Source organism: Guillardia theta (assembly GCF_000315625.1).
Source record: "Guillardia theta CCMP2712 unplaced genomic scaffold GUITHscaffold_175, whole genome shotgun sequence".
Lineage (NCBI taxonomy): Eukaryota > Cryptophyceae > Pyrenomonadales > Geminigeraceae > Guillardia > Guillardia theta.
The window spans coordinates 90,791-102,092 of NW_005434501.1; the positions used below are offsets into that span (position 1 = coordinate 90,791).

The following is an 11,302-nucleotide window of genomic DNA, read 5'->3' on the forward strand; positions in this document are numbered from 1 at the left end:
AGAGGAGGAGGAGGAGGAGGAGGACAATGACGATGACGAAGAGGAAAGAGGAAGCATGAATTTATCGGTCTGTCTCACAGAGTTGTGTCAGAAACTCGTATGGAGGAAGAGGCGGATCAATCGTCGATAGCTCTGCTGAGGCAGCAGGTGAAGGTGGCAGATCTCGAGAGGAGGCAAGAAGAGCTAGAAGTCATCAGGGTCGTGAAAGAGATCGAGTCGCTACACGAGGTCATGAGGCAGCGACTGGAGCAACACTTGCGCTACAAGGAGAAGTATGAGGAGGACAAAAGAAGGCAAGAACAACCATTGAACCTCCTCATCTCTCTTCTCTCTTCTCTCTTCTCTCTTCTTCATGTCCTGTCCTGTCCTGTCCTGTCCAACTCTCTCCTCTCCTCCTCTCCTTCTCCTCTCTTCCTCCTTTCCTCTCCTCTCATCCTTCTCGTGCTGTCGCAGATACCTTGACCTCGTTCATTCATGTGAGCAAGAAGCAGCGAAGCAGCCAAGACTCAAGGCATCTCGTTCAACTCCTTCCTCTCGCTCAACGTCTGGGCCCGTTCACACGAGGATGGTTGGCCAGGAGGAGGAGGAGGGAGGAGGAGGAGGAGGAGGTCGACGCGCTCGGACACCTCTGACAGGATCGCGCCATGACGAGGAGGACGAGCATGTTGCCATGCACGTATCGACCATGACGATGGAGGAGGGACGTCGGCGAGAGGAGGTTGGGAAGGGACTAGGTTTGCGAGCCTTGGCCCTGATTGTTCCATGGCAGTTGACCGAGGAGACTGCTGAATGGTTTCAGCCTTGTTCCTCTGAGCTTCTTACCCTCCTCCTTCTTCCCTGCCTCCTCCTCTCCTTCCTCTCCTCCCTTCAGCCTCCCCGCCTGTCTCTCTTGAACCCTCTCCCCCTTCCCTCAGATCTGCTGACGTCCCCGTCCTCTTCAGCTTGCCCGACGACGTGATGCTGTACATGCTCACCTTCCTGCATGACGCCGGGCTGCGAGGAGAAGGTGCTTGTGCTTACCTGCAGCCATGGGAGGAGCTGACCGGTCATGGCAGACTTAATCGAGCAATCCATCAGGGTAGGAGCGACGACATCTCCGTCCTCGATCTCTCTCTGTCTCTCTTCCCTCCCTCCCTCCCTCCCTCCCGCCCTCCCTTTGCCTCTCTCCCTCTCTCCTCTCCTCCTTGCTGACGTGGTTGACAACAGCAACTTCCCATTCCTCCGGAGTCAGAGCATCTCGTGAGGAGGAGAATGGCGCAGCTGATTATGAGGCTGTAAAGGAGACGAGGGAGCAAGGATCAACCATTACCTTCACCCATCCACGTTGCATTTTTAGGAAGCATCAAACACAGATGTCTGAACTGAGAAGAATCATGATGAAAATCAACTATTACCTTCACCCATCCACGTTGCATTTTTAGGAAGCATCAAACACAGATGTCTGAACTGAGAAGAATCATGATGAAACAATCCCATTCTCAAAAATTTTCAACTCTGTCAATTTCAATTCTGTCAAGGAAAATGTCTATTCTGACAATAAAGAACTTTAATCTGATAAGAAAGAAGAAATCCCCCTATGTTACAATCTGCTCGTTCCCTTTGAGCTGAACAGGAGAGCCACGGCCGTTCTCCTGCCCCCTCTGGCTCGGATTGCTGTTGTCGTTGTACATCGCCGTCGGAGCCGCGCTCGAGCTCATCCCGTTGCCGTGCATGGCCGACGATCCGGACGGGAGCATGGAGAAGAAGATTTGGTTCATCAGGTGCGAGTCCTCGCGTTCGAACGACATGTCGTCATTCCCCTGGTTCATACCCCACAGCGAAGGATAGCTGTAGCTCGGACCCGTCAGGTTGCTCGCGCTCAACGACGCGCCGATGCGGGCAGGAGCCGGCTCGCCTTGACCGCCAGGGGGGGGAGCGTTGTCTGGCGCCTGCTGATGGGGGAAGGTACCGAAGAAGCTCGCGAGTCCGATGGAGTTCTCCCTCGAGAGCGACTCACCGTTGCCCAGCATGTTCCCTGCGCTCTCACCAGGCAAGAACGAGGTCATGGGCTTGTTGGCTGCCTCCTGCTCCGTCCCACCACTCGCCGAGTTCTTCGTCAGGATGGCTGCGATCCCTGCCAGCGACTCCACGAAGTTTGCCTGCGGCTGACCTCCCTCCTTTGACCCGCTGCCGTTGGGCTGCGAGCCAGGTAGCATAGCAGGCCGGCCGCTCTGGTTGTCAGGGGGCTGAGACGACAAGTCAGGCATCTGATGCAAGAAGTTGCCTCCCGTGCTGCCCATGAAGCCAGAGCTGACGGAAATGGAGTTCTCGCGCGAGATGGGCAGCGACTGCAGGTAAGTTGAGGTGAGCCCGATCGAGTTTTCTCGGGACATGCAGTTGTACTGCTGCGGAGGCAGGAGCGGTTGCTGGCTCACCCCCGGTGGCTTCTGCTGCCCCTGCGCCAGCTGACTGCCTTGTGGGCCGCGCAAGGACTTGAGCAGCACGTGCATGTGCTGCAGCTGCCCTTGACCTCCACCCTGCTCCACCTCGTCGTCCTTTGGGTTGGCGACCTCGGACAGCGCTACCGCAGGAGGCACGAAGTCTTTCCCTACCGCCTTCATCTGCTTCGCAGCCTGGTCGTCCACGTACCCTTCAGCCTTGCGCTTGAGGCTGCCGCTGGGCTGAGAGCTTGGAACCATGGCGGGCTGAGAGTCACGATAGCGCGCAAGCTCTTCCTCCAGAGCCTTGATCTTCTGCATCATGACAGCTGAATCTTTGGCAGGTTCGACGGCAGGGACCGGACGCTCCGCAGGTAACCTCGGGGCTTCCTCGTGGGGCTTCTCCGCATTTCTCTCCACAGGCGTCTTCCTATCATCTTCCTCCTCCTCCAACTTCAAGCCATCCTGTTGCCACGAGTCATTCCACTTAGTCTCTAGCATGCGCTGGGCGTGGACAAACAAAGTGAAGTCACAAATTCATGAAGCCTCACCTTGGCGAACCTTGCATACTCGGAGTTGTCGTACACATGGAGCGGCATGTGGGTCAAGCATTCTCGGAGCATGGACTCTAGGTCTTTGCTACAGTACGCCATTAATCTCCCCTCCTTGCAGTGGATCGTTGGGCAGCTCTTGAGGATGACCGCACAGTCACAGTCGCACAAGACGCTGAGTTCGATTGCTTTCTTCACCAGCCCCATCTTGCGCTTATGAAACGTGTTCTGCCGCATGCGATCTCCCTTGATGCGCTCGATCTTCACCTTTGCAGGAGGCATTTTCCTGCACCCTTTGACTGAAGTAAGCAAGCCCTAGTCGAGGGTATCAGGAGTGAGGGAACGACTGAAGGAAGGGAGGATGAGGGAGTCCAAACGGAAGCGAAGGAAGCTGCGGGAGGGAGGGAGGAGGAGAGGGATGAGCGGGAGGAGGAGGAAGCAGGAGAGGGAGGGGCGAAGGCAACGGGGGGAGCAATGGGGATGCAACACGACGTAAAGGTGTGTATAAACCCAGGGTGGGGTGGTTCAATTTGGGGGGGTAGGGGTAATAAAATGGTCAGAAGGGGTGGGTAATATTTCCAACAAAATTGAGCTTGGTGGGGAGGCCTTTTCCATGGGGGTAGTAGCTGAAAGGGGGGTAGGGATATCCTCTGCATGAGGGGGACACTCTACCCCCCTTCGAGCCTCTTCTAAACGATATGACAGGAGGGGTACTCATTGCAATGGCCTTAAAAGCGGACTGGCACTGATTTTTTTTGGAGGGGTGGGGTACTGCTGGCACTCAATTTAGAAGCAATGCATCCATTTATAGTATCAAGTATCCGTGAATATCCGCGAGTATCCGGTGAGCCTGAGTACCATACCGGCCGGGCGTCACCGTCTCGAGTCCGGTGCCCGGCCCGCCAGTGGCACTGGCGCTAGTGCACAGAGAGATCCGATCGCCGGACCGTCGGGGGTGCCACTGGTGACCGACCTCGGCCCGGACTCGCGCCCGAGTCGCCGGCTCGGACTCCGGGCCCGGGGGGGGGCCGGGCCTCAGCCCGCCGCCGGTGATTTAAGCCGCAGCCTGTGCGGGAACCGTGTGTGGCTTCGAGAAACATTTACAAAGAATAGACTCGGAAAGACTTGAAGACCATTGAAGTGCATTGCGGCCGCAGTGGCGGCCGCGGCCGGAACTCGGAGAGGAAGCTCGGGGCCCTGCGGCCGACGCCGGTCACGGCTCCGGGTGCGGCAAGGCTGACTGCTGCCGGGTTGCACCGTGACTGCACGGTCCGTCCCGCTCGCCTATCCGATCACTTCGCGTGCAAAGAAGCGCCGAACTGAACAGAATGACTGAATGAGTCGTGAAGAGGAGGAGAAGAAGAGAGGAGGAGCGGCACAACAGAAAGAGCACATGGCGAGCGAGCATGTCAAGCTGAGTACCTGGACGGGAATCCAATGGTTGACTGCAAGGTATACAATGACGGCAGCGACAATCAAACTCAACATGAGGATAACGTTGCCCATGCTAGCTGTTTCAACAAAGTCACTTCTCCCCTCTCAAGGCCCCCCTTTAGACTTCCTCCTCCTATATACCCCTCTGCTGCTCTCCACGTCGTTCCTCTCCTTCCTGCCCTACTGCTCTCCACGTCGTTCCTCTCCTTCCTGCGCTACTGCTTCCCTCGTACTGTTCTCCTCCTCTGGAACTTGTGTTCTTCTCTCCCAATCTTGCAATCCGATGATCGTCGGTGTCAACTCACAGGGACTCATGTTCTTCGTCCTCGCGCCGACAGGCAAAGGGAGAGCATCTGCCCCTCCCCTTCCTGCTCCATCAGTCACTCAACCGGACGAGCCCGGGAGCTCTCAACACTCACCAAAGTAAATCGAGAAGGAACTCCAGATGTCTCCTCCCCTTGTTCTGCTAACAGCATCAGCCACCTCCTCCTCAGCACCGCCTTAGCCGTCTTCACCTCGCGGAATACTTGTCGTTGTCGTAGAGCCCTTCTCGTCCGCTTGCACGAATCACCTTGTGCATGTCAGGCTGCACTCCACCACATCTCGTTCAGCCCTCCCACAGTCCACCAAGGAAGCAACAGCCATCTCGCGTTCCCTCCCTCCCTCCCTCCCTCCCTCTCCCCCCACTTCACCTTTCGTCCACTTCCTGCTTGTTTCAGTCCGTTGGAGTTCTGAAGGGAAAGGAGACCCCAAATCAGTTCAGGTTTGCATTAAGGTGCGGCCGAGGGAAGAAAAGGACGAGGACAGTCTCACCGGAGATTCTTTGGGCTGCAACCAAACAGTGTGGTTCACTTCAGAGTTCGCTACACAACTTCATCAGTATTTCATCATTAGAAAACTCGCGAGGAACCAGAGATCTCTCTTTCTGCCTTGGCCGCAAGATCAAGAGCTATCTCAGCTGTTGACATCTGCAACATCAACATCAGGAGGTCTAGTCCCTATCACCATCCACCACCCGACAGCTATCCAGCCACTCCCTGTGTCGTACCTGATGCTGCGATTCGATGGCCGACAGGCTCTCTTTCAAACCTTCTCGGTGTGATTCAATCGCACTTGCCTCCCCCTGAGCTGCAGGCGTCAAGAGGCAACAATCACACTCAAGTTTCACCGTCCGCTTGGTGAGAGAGCGGTTGAGCAAAGCTTCAACCTCCGCCATCTCCTCTAATCCACAAACATCATTTCATTCTCGCCCATTCTCCCCCTGCTTCTTTCATCCCCCGCACCTGCTCCCCTCCCTCCCCCCCCCCTCCCCTCCCCTGGTCGGAGCTTCACCTGTGAGCGCGGCGATCTTCTTATCGAGTGACCTCTGCTGGGCAGCCGCCGCTCGTCTTTCTATTCTCCTCATCCTCTCCGTCGCATCCTCCCTCACCGGTTCTGCTAGGCCTCCACAAGTCAGCCGAGTCCCCTGCCCTCGATCTCCCTGCCTCACCTCCAATTGTTCGTCGTGACACGACAGAGTTTACACCACTTGCTTCTTTCGCCACCAGGACAGCTGCTTCCTCCAAGCCTTCTCCCGGCTTGCCTGGTTTCGCTTGCGAGTTGGACGAGGAGGAGAGTCCGAGCGACGCCCACATCCTGATCAACGTGTTATTCCCTGCCCGATAAAACTCGCAGCTAGCAAGCCGCCGATTGTTTGATTTGGTGACCAAAAGCAAACAGGAAAATCTGCCTGTCCTTGATTTGCCTCAACAAATGTAAGCTAATGCACTCTAGCCCATTCAAACATTTGCTTGCAGCAGCTCTCAATACACAGATTCTTGTGCTATGCACAGAAATGATATCAAGTTCACCTCTCTTTCATCCACTAACCTGAATTTTAGTGTACTACTGCTCCTATCGCTACTCCTGTCGCACCTACTGCTCCTACCGCTGCTCCTGCCGCACCTACTGCTCCTACCGCTGCTCCTACTGCTCCCGGGCTGTTCTAGCTTCGCGCTCTGATCAATTTTGCTGTGCCTGCGTGGACCTGACCGTTGTTTATGACCGTTACAAATGACCGTTATGACGAAGATGACGCCGGTTGGACAGCCGCGGCAAACGTTGAACGGCGGTCACGGTGATCGGACAGTGACTGGCACCCGCCGGGTGACCGTCCCAGCGGCCGGGGCCGGGCCGCGGCGGCGCCCGGCCGGGCGGTGCCAGGAAGCGGCTCGGAACCGGCCCGGCCCCGGCCCACTATCATTGGGCGGCCGGCTGAACCGGATCAGACACAACTAGCGTCGGATCATCGGATGGAAACGGTGACGGTGAACACGTTTAGTACAGTCAAGTCATTAGATATCCTCAGCGGACTTCAGAACTGTGCCAGATTGTTGAGAGTTCAATTCGACACTCTGCATGAATGTCACCAACCAAGATATGGAAAGGAGAGGCGATTCCGACCGGGAATTTGTATCTCATGCAGCAAACTGAACTTCCCGTTGTCAATCTAGCAAGAACAGACCCTGCTGTTGCCTCCATCTACCAACAAACATGAATTTGAGACGATATTCGACATATCTTTCGTTATCTACCTGCATCTGAACTGGAGCCATACTTAGAGGCATCTCTTGAAATCCGAGCCTGCTGTAAAACTGTGGAGTTGGGTCAACTCAAGCACACAAGACAAGAACACATTAGCGAGGACCTTGGTGGTAGATTGCAGAGTTAGCAATAGAATATCAGGGGGTCTCTTTTCCGCATTGTCGCCCTCGTGCTTCTTCTTGTGCCGCTGAACAGTGTCAAGAGTCACGAGTTGGCGCAATTGACAAGTGGGTGGTAAGGCAAGTATGGATCAATGTCAGACTCACAGCCAACAATTCTTCAACAAGAGCCGTGCCGATTCCCTAAATCTAGTTCAGTGCGAACACAACTGAGGCGTCTCAGGCTGGAAACACCTGTCCTCGCATGTCTTCACGGACAACCAGGGATGCTAGTTCAAAGCTCTTTCCGAGACTACGAATCTGCCCAATCCCAACGATCTCATCATCCTGGAAATGGAGTCAGCGACTACCCTGCAGGACCGAGCCAGTGTCAAATCGCTTACTGCTTCAGCGATGAGAAAGTCAGCAGGATTCAAAAATAGGAAATTCATGTTCTCCTTGGTGACCATCTGCAGACAAAACGTGAATCGCATTGTGAACGAAGGCAAAAATCTTTAGAAAATGAATTCAACTGAAGGTTCTGCATGTCAAGGAAGAGGACCGGCCATTACCTCTCTGATCGTGTCAAGATCCTTGTCCGTTGCTGCCCTGATACCCTCCTCTGCTCTAGTTTGTAGAGCACCATTCGACAACCTGGCTCTTGTGCAACGAGGGACTTGAAGAAGAAGTTTATGGGCTTGGTACTTATTCACATGGTGGAAGCATTGGCTACTTGAGAATCTGTTCCACGAGGGTCCCAGTGAGGTAGCGTACAAGAACGACAAGTGGGGTAGAGAAACAATACAGGAATCAAAGGTTTAAGTTCCTTTACCTTGACAACGTTGGAGCGAAGGCAGCAACATTGGAAGACAGAAGTGCGAAGAAGAATAGGATGTAGATGCAAGGGAGTGTGCCACTGCAAATAGGACGGGGGAATGCTGCCATGCCGACTACAATCTACTGCACTGGCATGGACCTGCTCTGGGCGGCGGTATTCGACAAGGGGGTGGTTTGTGACTAAGGTAGGTAGTGTTGACCTGAGATAGGCTTATAGGGGGTAGCCATGACCATAACCCCATTTTTATTTGTTGAAATAAGGGGTGTTTTCTCTTGAAAATACCAAAACTACGTTTCTGCAAGGGTTGTCAGTACCTTGGGTGGGTACTTGTCTCTAAGATGAAAATATGGGTGGGTAGACTTTGGGGAGATAGTACGATGGTTGGTTCTTCTGTCTTAAGATGAGACATAGGGAATGTGAGGTCCTTAGGGGCTTGTCTTGCCTGCGCTTTTGCGACGTTGGGGTGGTCGAGAAGTGACTCATTTGTCCTAACGAGGGTGGGTGGAAGGAGTACCCTGTAAATTTCCCAATTATTTCTGTTGTAATAGGGGGTACATCTCCAACCTTGTGAGCTAGTTAGGGGTCCCATATACGGTGAGGTAGTATACAAATACCGTAGTAGCGCGGCGCCGGCTGCCGGCCCGGCCCGCTGCCGCACAGGCGAACTTCGGAGTTTCGGCCCCCAACCGGCGCGGCGGCGCGGCGTGGCGGTGGCACCGTCACTGTCCGATGCCATACGGTCAGTTCAACCGACTCGGTGACTCCGAGTCCGGGAGACTGCCGCAACTTGCGGCTGACTCCCGCAGCACACGTCCGGCAGAGTCAAGTCACTGAGTGCCGCGTGTGCGGCCGGGCGAGACTCGAGTCCCGGTACGGTCACCGTCGCTGCGTTGCCCGCGACCGTGCCGCGATGCCATGATCATTACCACTGAGTACCGGACCGTACGGTACGGCACGCCGCCCTCGGATCGCGCCGCCGCCGCGCCGCCCGCGACCGCGATCATTACTGTCGTGCCACCGTGCATGTCGGCGGCGCACCCGAACTTCCGACTCTTTCCGGCGTACTCGGAGGAACTTGCGGCCGCGGCTCCGACTCACTGGGCCGGGGCCGGGCTTCACGGGTTCTGAGGCGACGGTGCCCTGCCCGGGAGCTGCGACCTCAGCCTCAGTCGGACCTGACCCGGGCCCGGGCCCAGCCGCTGAGCCTCGCCCGGCCGATCGGACCCGGCGGCGGCGTCCGGGGGGGGCCGCAGCCGGGCGGCCGGGCGGCCGGGCGGCCGCAGTCCGATCACTGGCCCGGACGGTTGAACTGAGACTAGCGTACTTGGAACTTGGAGTAAGAGCGTACGATGGATGGTGCGAAGGAAGGATGGGACGATCTCAAGGCGACATGGCAGGAGGCGAGGAGGTGCCGACAGGTAGCGACGAGCATGCTAGGGGATAGCGAAGCCCTCGCTCGAGTAGACCGACGAGTTGTGCAGGACACCGTCCGAATCGCCTCCTTGAACGCGGAAGAGATGCGGCATGGGGGGGCAGCGGGGTCAGTGGCTGACTCGTCGGACCTGAGCGACTGGTACCCGACGATGGCCATGGCAACGAGGAAGCTTGTCGTTGGCTTTGACCATGATGTTTCCAGGGTGCTGATGGATTCTAGCGAGTTGGTTGGAGAGTCTGATGTGGAGAACTGGCCTGTGTGGCGGTGCAAGGTTCAGAAACCAGGTTTGTTCATGAAGTAGGGGACCAGGGGAGTAACAGGGCCAAACAGGAGCTCTAGAAATCAAGAGAAATCAGGCCAAAGTTGTTCTGCTGATCTGTGAGAGTTGATTGACCCGATGAACTGCAAGATCTTTGCTGGACCGGACAGAATCTTGATCAAGTACACTACCAACATCCTGAAGAATCAACTGAGCCTGGTTGGTCTGCATGGATCTCTTCGACCTTTGTCACGTTCGGCATGACGATTCTTGCTCACCGTCCTCAGGTTCTTCATCCGCACGAGATCCTTGGGGCCGAGCTGATTGAGGTACAACACAAGAGACAGTCTAGCGACGCTGGAAGGGATAGAGGCAAGAACGATCTGAGGAGCAACTGGGAGAGCCTCTTCTCGAAGCCCAACAAGAAGTTTGTAGTCGTCATGCACGTGCTGACCGTGCCGAGCGTCATGGACCCAGAAGCAGGTGTCAGCTCGTACCAGGAGTTCGAGATCTCCTCTTTCCGTGACGCCAACGGCACCATCCTCCCTGACAAGCAGCACCTGGAGCAAGCTTGCAAGTGTGTGCTCCTTTGCTCCTGCCCCCCCTCCCTGTCCTCATTGTCCTCCTTCCTTGTCGTCCTTCTTCTCCTTCCCTCTCCTTACCCTCCTGCTCCCTCCCTCTTGTCCTCTCCCTCTCCTCACCCTTCTGCCCTCTAGGTTGCGTGACGCCATCAAGTTGGTTGCCAGCGAAAGAGCTCCGTTGCTCCAGTACGCTCGTCCGCTTCGCGTCATCGTCAACCCGATCTCAGGTCATCGCAAGGGGCGGGAGCTGTTTGGCAGGGTGGAGCACCTGTTCAAGAAGGCGGATGTGCCGATGGAAACAACCTTCACCTCCTACGCGGGGCATGCGAGGATGATCATACTAGGAGGCGAGCACGAGGGAAAGAGGGTTCCCCCGCTCAGTCCTCGCAGCTACTGCGGCGTGCTGGTGATAGGAGGGGACGGGACGGTGTGCGAGGTCGTGAATGCGATGCTGGAGAGGGAGGACTGGGAGGAGTTGGTCGAGAGTCTCCCGGTGGGAACTATCCCCGCGGGCTCCGAGTGCGCCTTCGCCAAGATGATCAGCTTCGTGGACCCGCTGGGCGCTGCCTGGGTCCTGCTCAAGGGCCACCGGGTGGGTCCAGTGGACATGCTGAGGGTGACGCAGGGGTCTCGCATCCTCTACTGCCTCTGCGGGATAGGATGGGGTATACCGGGGAAGCTAGCGGAAGAGTCGGAAGCGCTGCGGGAGGTTTACGGACCAGCCCGGTACCTGGTGAGCGGGTTGAGAAGCTTCCTGGAGCTACGAGGATGCGAGGGGAGGCTGGAGATCCTGACGCCGAAAGAGGAGGAGGAGGAGGAGTTCTCCGAGACCTGTAGATTCGCAGGGGTGTGTAAGGCGTGTGAAGCGTCCAAGTGGAGGGACGAGGGGGGAGGGGAGGGAGGGGGGCGGGGAGGGTGGTGGGGAGGGAGGAGTCGGCGGGGCCGTTCGTGCTAGTTGGGATCTTGAAGTCCTCCAAGGTGAGCCCCTTCTGTCGAGGTTGCTCGGAACTGAGACGGGAGAGCGCAGAAGATCGCTCCTCTGGTGCACGTGGCAGACGGATTGATCGACGTGGTGGCTGTGCAGGTGAGGGGAGGGAGGGAGGGGA

General features: G+C 56.5%; 4 protein-coding genes across 4 annotated transcripts; 1 reads left to right on the forward strand and 3 right to left on the reverse strand.

Annotated features, from left to right (window-relative positions):
- Positions 1–2,911: 2,911 nt before the first annotated feature.
- On the reverse strand, positions 2,912–3,250 carry GUITHDRAFT_81273 (hypothetical protein; the record flags this gene model as incomplete). The annotated part of the gene is made up of 1 exon (XM_005820492.1): positions 2,912–3,250. One exon carries the CDS (start codon positions 3,248–3,250, stop codon positions 2,912–2,914), a length of 339 nt encoding a protein of 112 aa, XP_005820549.1.
- Positions 3,251–4,135: 885 nt separating this feature from the next.
- On the reverse strand, positions 4,136–5,754 carry GUITHDRAFT_156003 (hypothetical protein). Its single transcript, XM_005820493.1, has 10 exons — positions 5,735–5,754; positions 5,451–5,623; positions 5,313–5,370; positions 5,216–5,265; positions 5,095–5,133; positions 4,918–4,973; positions 4,822–4,865; positions 4,708–4,770; positions 4,391–4,479; positions 4,136–4,287 (listed from the first exon to the last, which is right to left on the reverse strand). Exons 2-10 carry the CDS (start codon positions 5,616–5,618, stop codon positions 4,261–4,263), a joined length of 594 nt encoding a protein of 197 aa, XP_005820550.1. The 5' UTR covers positions 5,619–5,623; positions 5,735–5,754; the 3' UTR covers positions 4,136–4,260.
- Positions 5,755–6,713: 959 nt separating this feature from the next.
- Positions 6,714–8,076, reverse strand: GUITHDRAFT_98293 (hypothetical protein). The gene is made up of 9 exons (XM_005820494.1): positions 7,916–8,076; positions 7,656–7,824; positions 7,488–7,553; positions 7,339–7,431; positions 7,252–7,287; positions 7,089–7,172; positions 6,976–7,035; positions 6,845–6,922; positions 6,714–6,795 (listed from the first exon to the last, which is right to left on the reverse strand). The coding sequence occupies exons 1-9, from the start codon at positions 8,026–8,028 to the stop codon at positions 6,736–6,738; spliced, it is 759 nt and encodes a 252-aa protein (XP_005820551.1). The 5' UTR covers positions 8,029–8,076; the 3' UTR covers positions 6,714–6,735.
- A 1,194-nt stretch (positions 8,077–9,270) lies between these two features.
- GUITHDRAFT_120265 (hypothetical protein) lies at positions 9,271–11,260 on the forward strand (the record flags this gene model as incomplete). The annotated part of the gene is made up of 6 exons (XM_005820495.1): positions 9,271–9,640; positions 9,687–9,718; positions 9,766–9,834; positions 9,903–10,192; positions 10,332–11,047; positions 11,175–11,260. The coding sequence occupies 6 exons, from the start codon at positions 9,271–9,273 to the stop codon at positions 11,258–11,260; spliced, it is 1,563 nt and encodes a 520-aa protein (XP_005820552.1).
- Positions 11,261–11,302: the final 42 nt, after the last annotated feature.

Bases quoted from the DNA above. Each gene is read 5' to 3' on its own strand.
- GUITHDRAFT_156003 (XM_005820493.1), bottom strand. From the start codon at position 5,618: ATGGCGGAGGTTGAAGCTTTGCTCAACCGCTCTCTCACCAAGCGGACG. The intron at 5,266-5,312 runs GTTCCTCGCGAG...GAAGTTGTGTAG, and splicing joins GGCAGAAAGAGAGATCTCTG to CGAACTCTGAAGTGAACCAC. The intron at 5,134-5,215 runs GTGAGACTGTCC...CTTTCCCTTCAG, and splicing joins TGCAGCCCAAAGAATCTCCG to AACTCCAACGGACTGAAACA.
- GUITHDRAFT_98293 (XM_005820494.1), bottom strand. From the start codon at position 8,028: ATGGCAGCATTCCCCCGTCCTATTTGCAGTGGCACACTCCCTTGCATC. The intron at 7,825-7,915 runs GTAAAGGAACTT...CTCGTGGAACAG, and splicing joins TTCGCTCCAACGTTGTCAAG to ATTCTCAAGTAGCCAATGCT. The intron at 7,036-7,088 runs GTCCTCGCTAAT...CCAACTCCACAG, and splicing joins CTCTGCAATCTACCACCAAG to TTTTACAGCAGGCTCGGATT.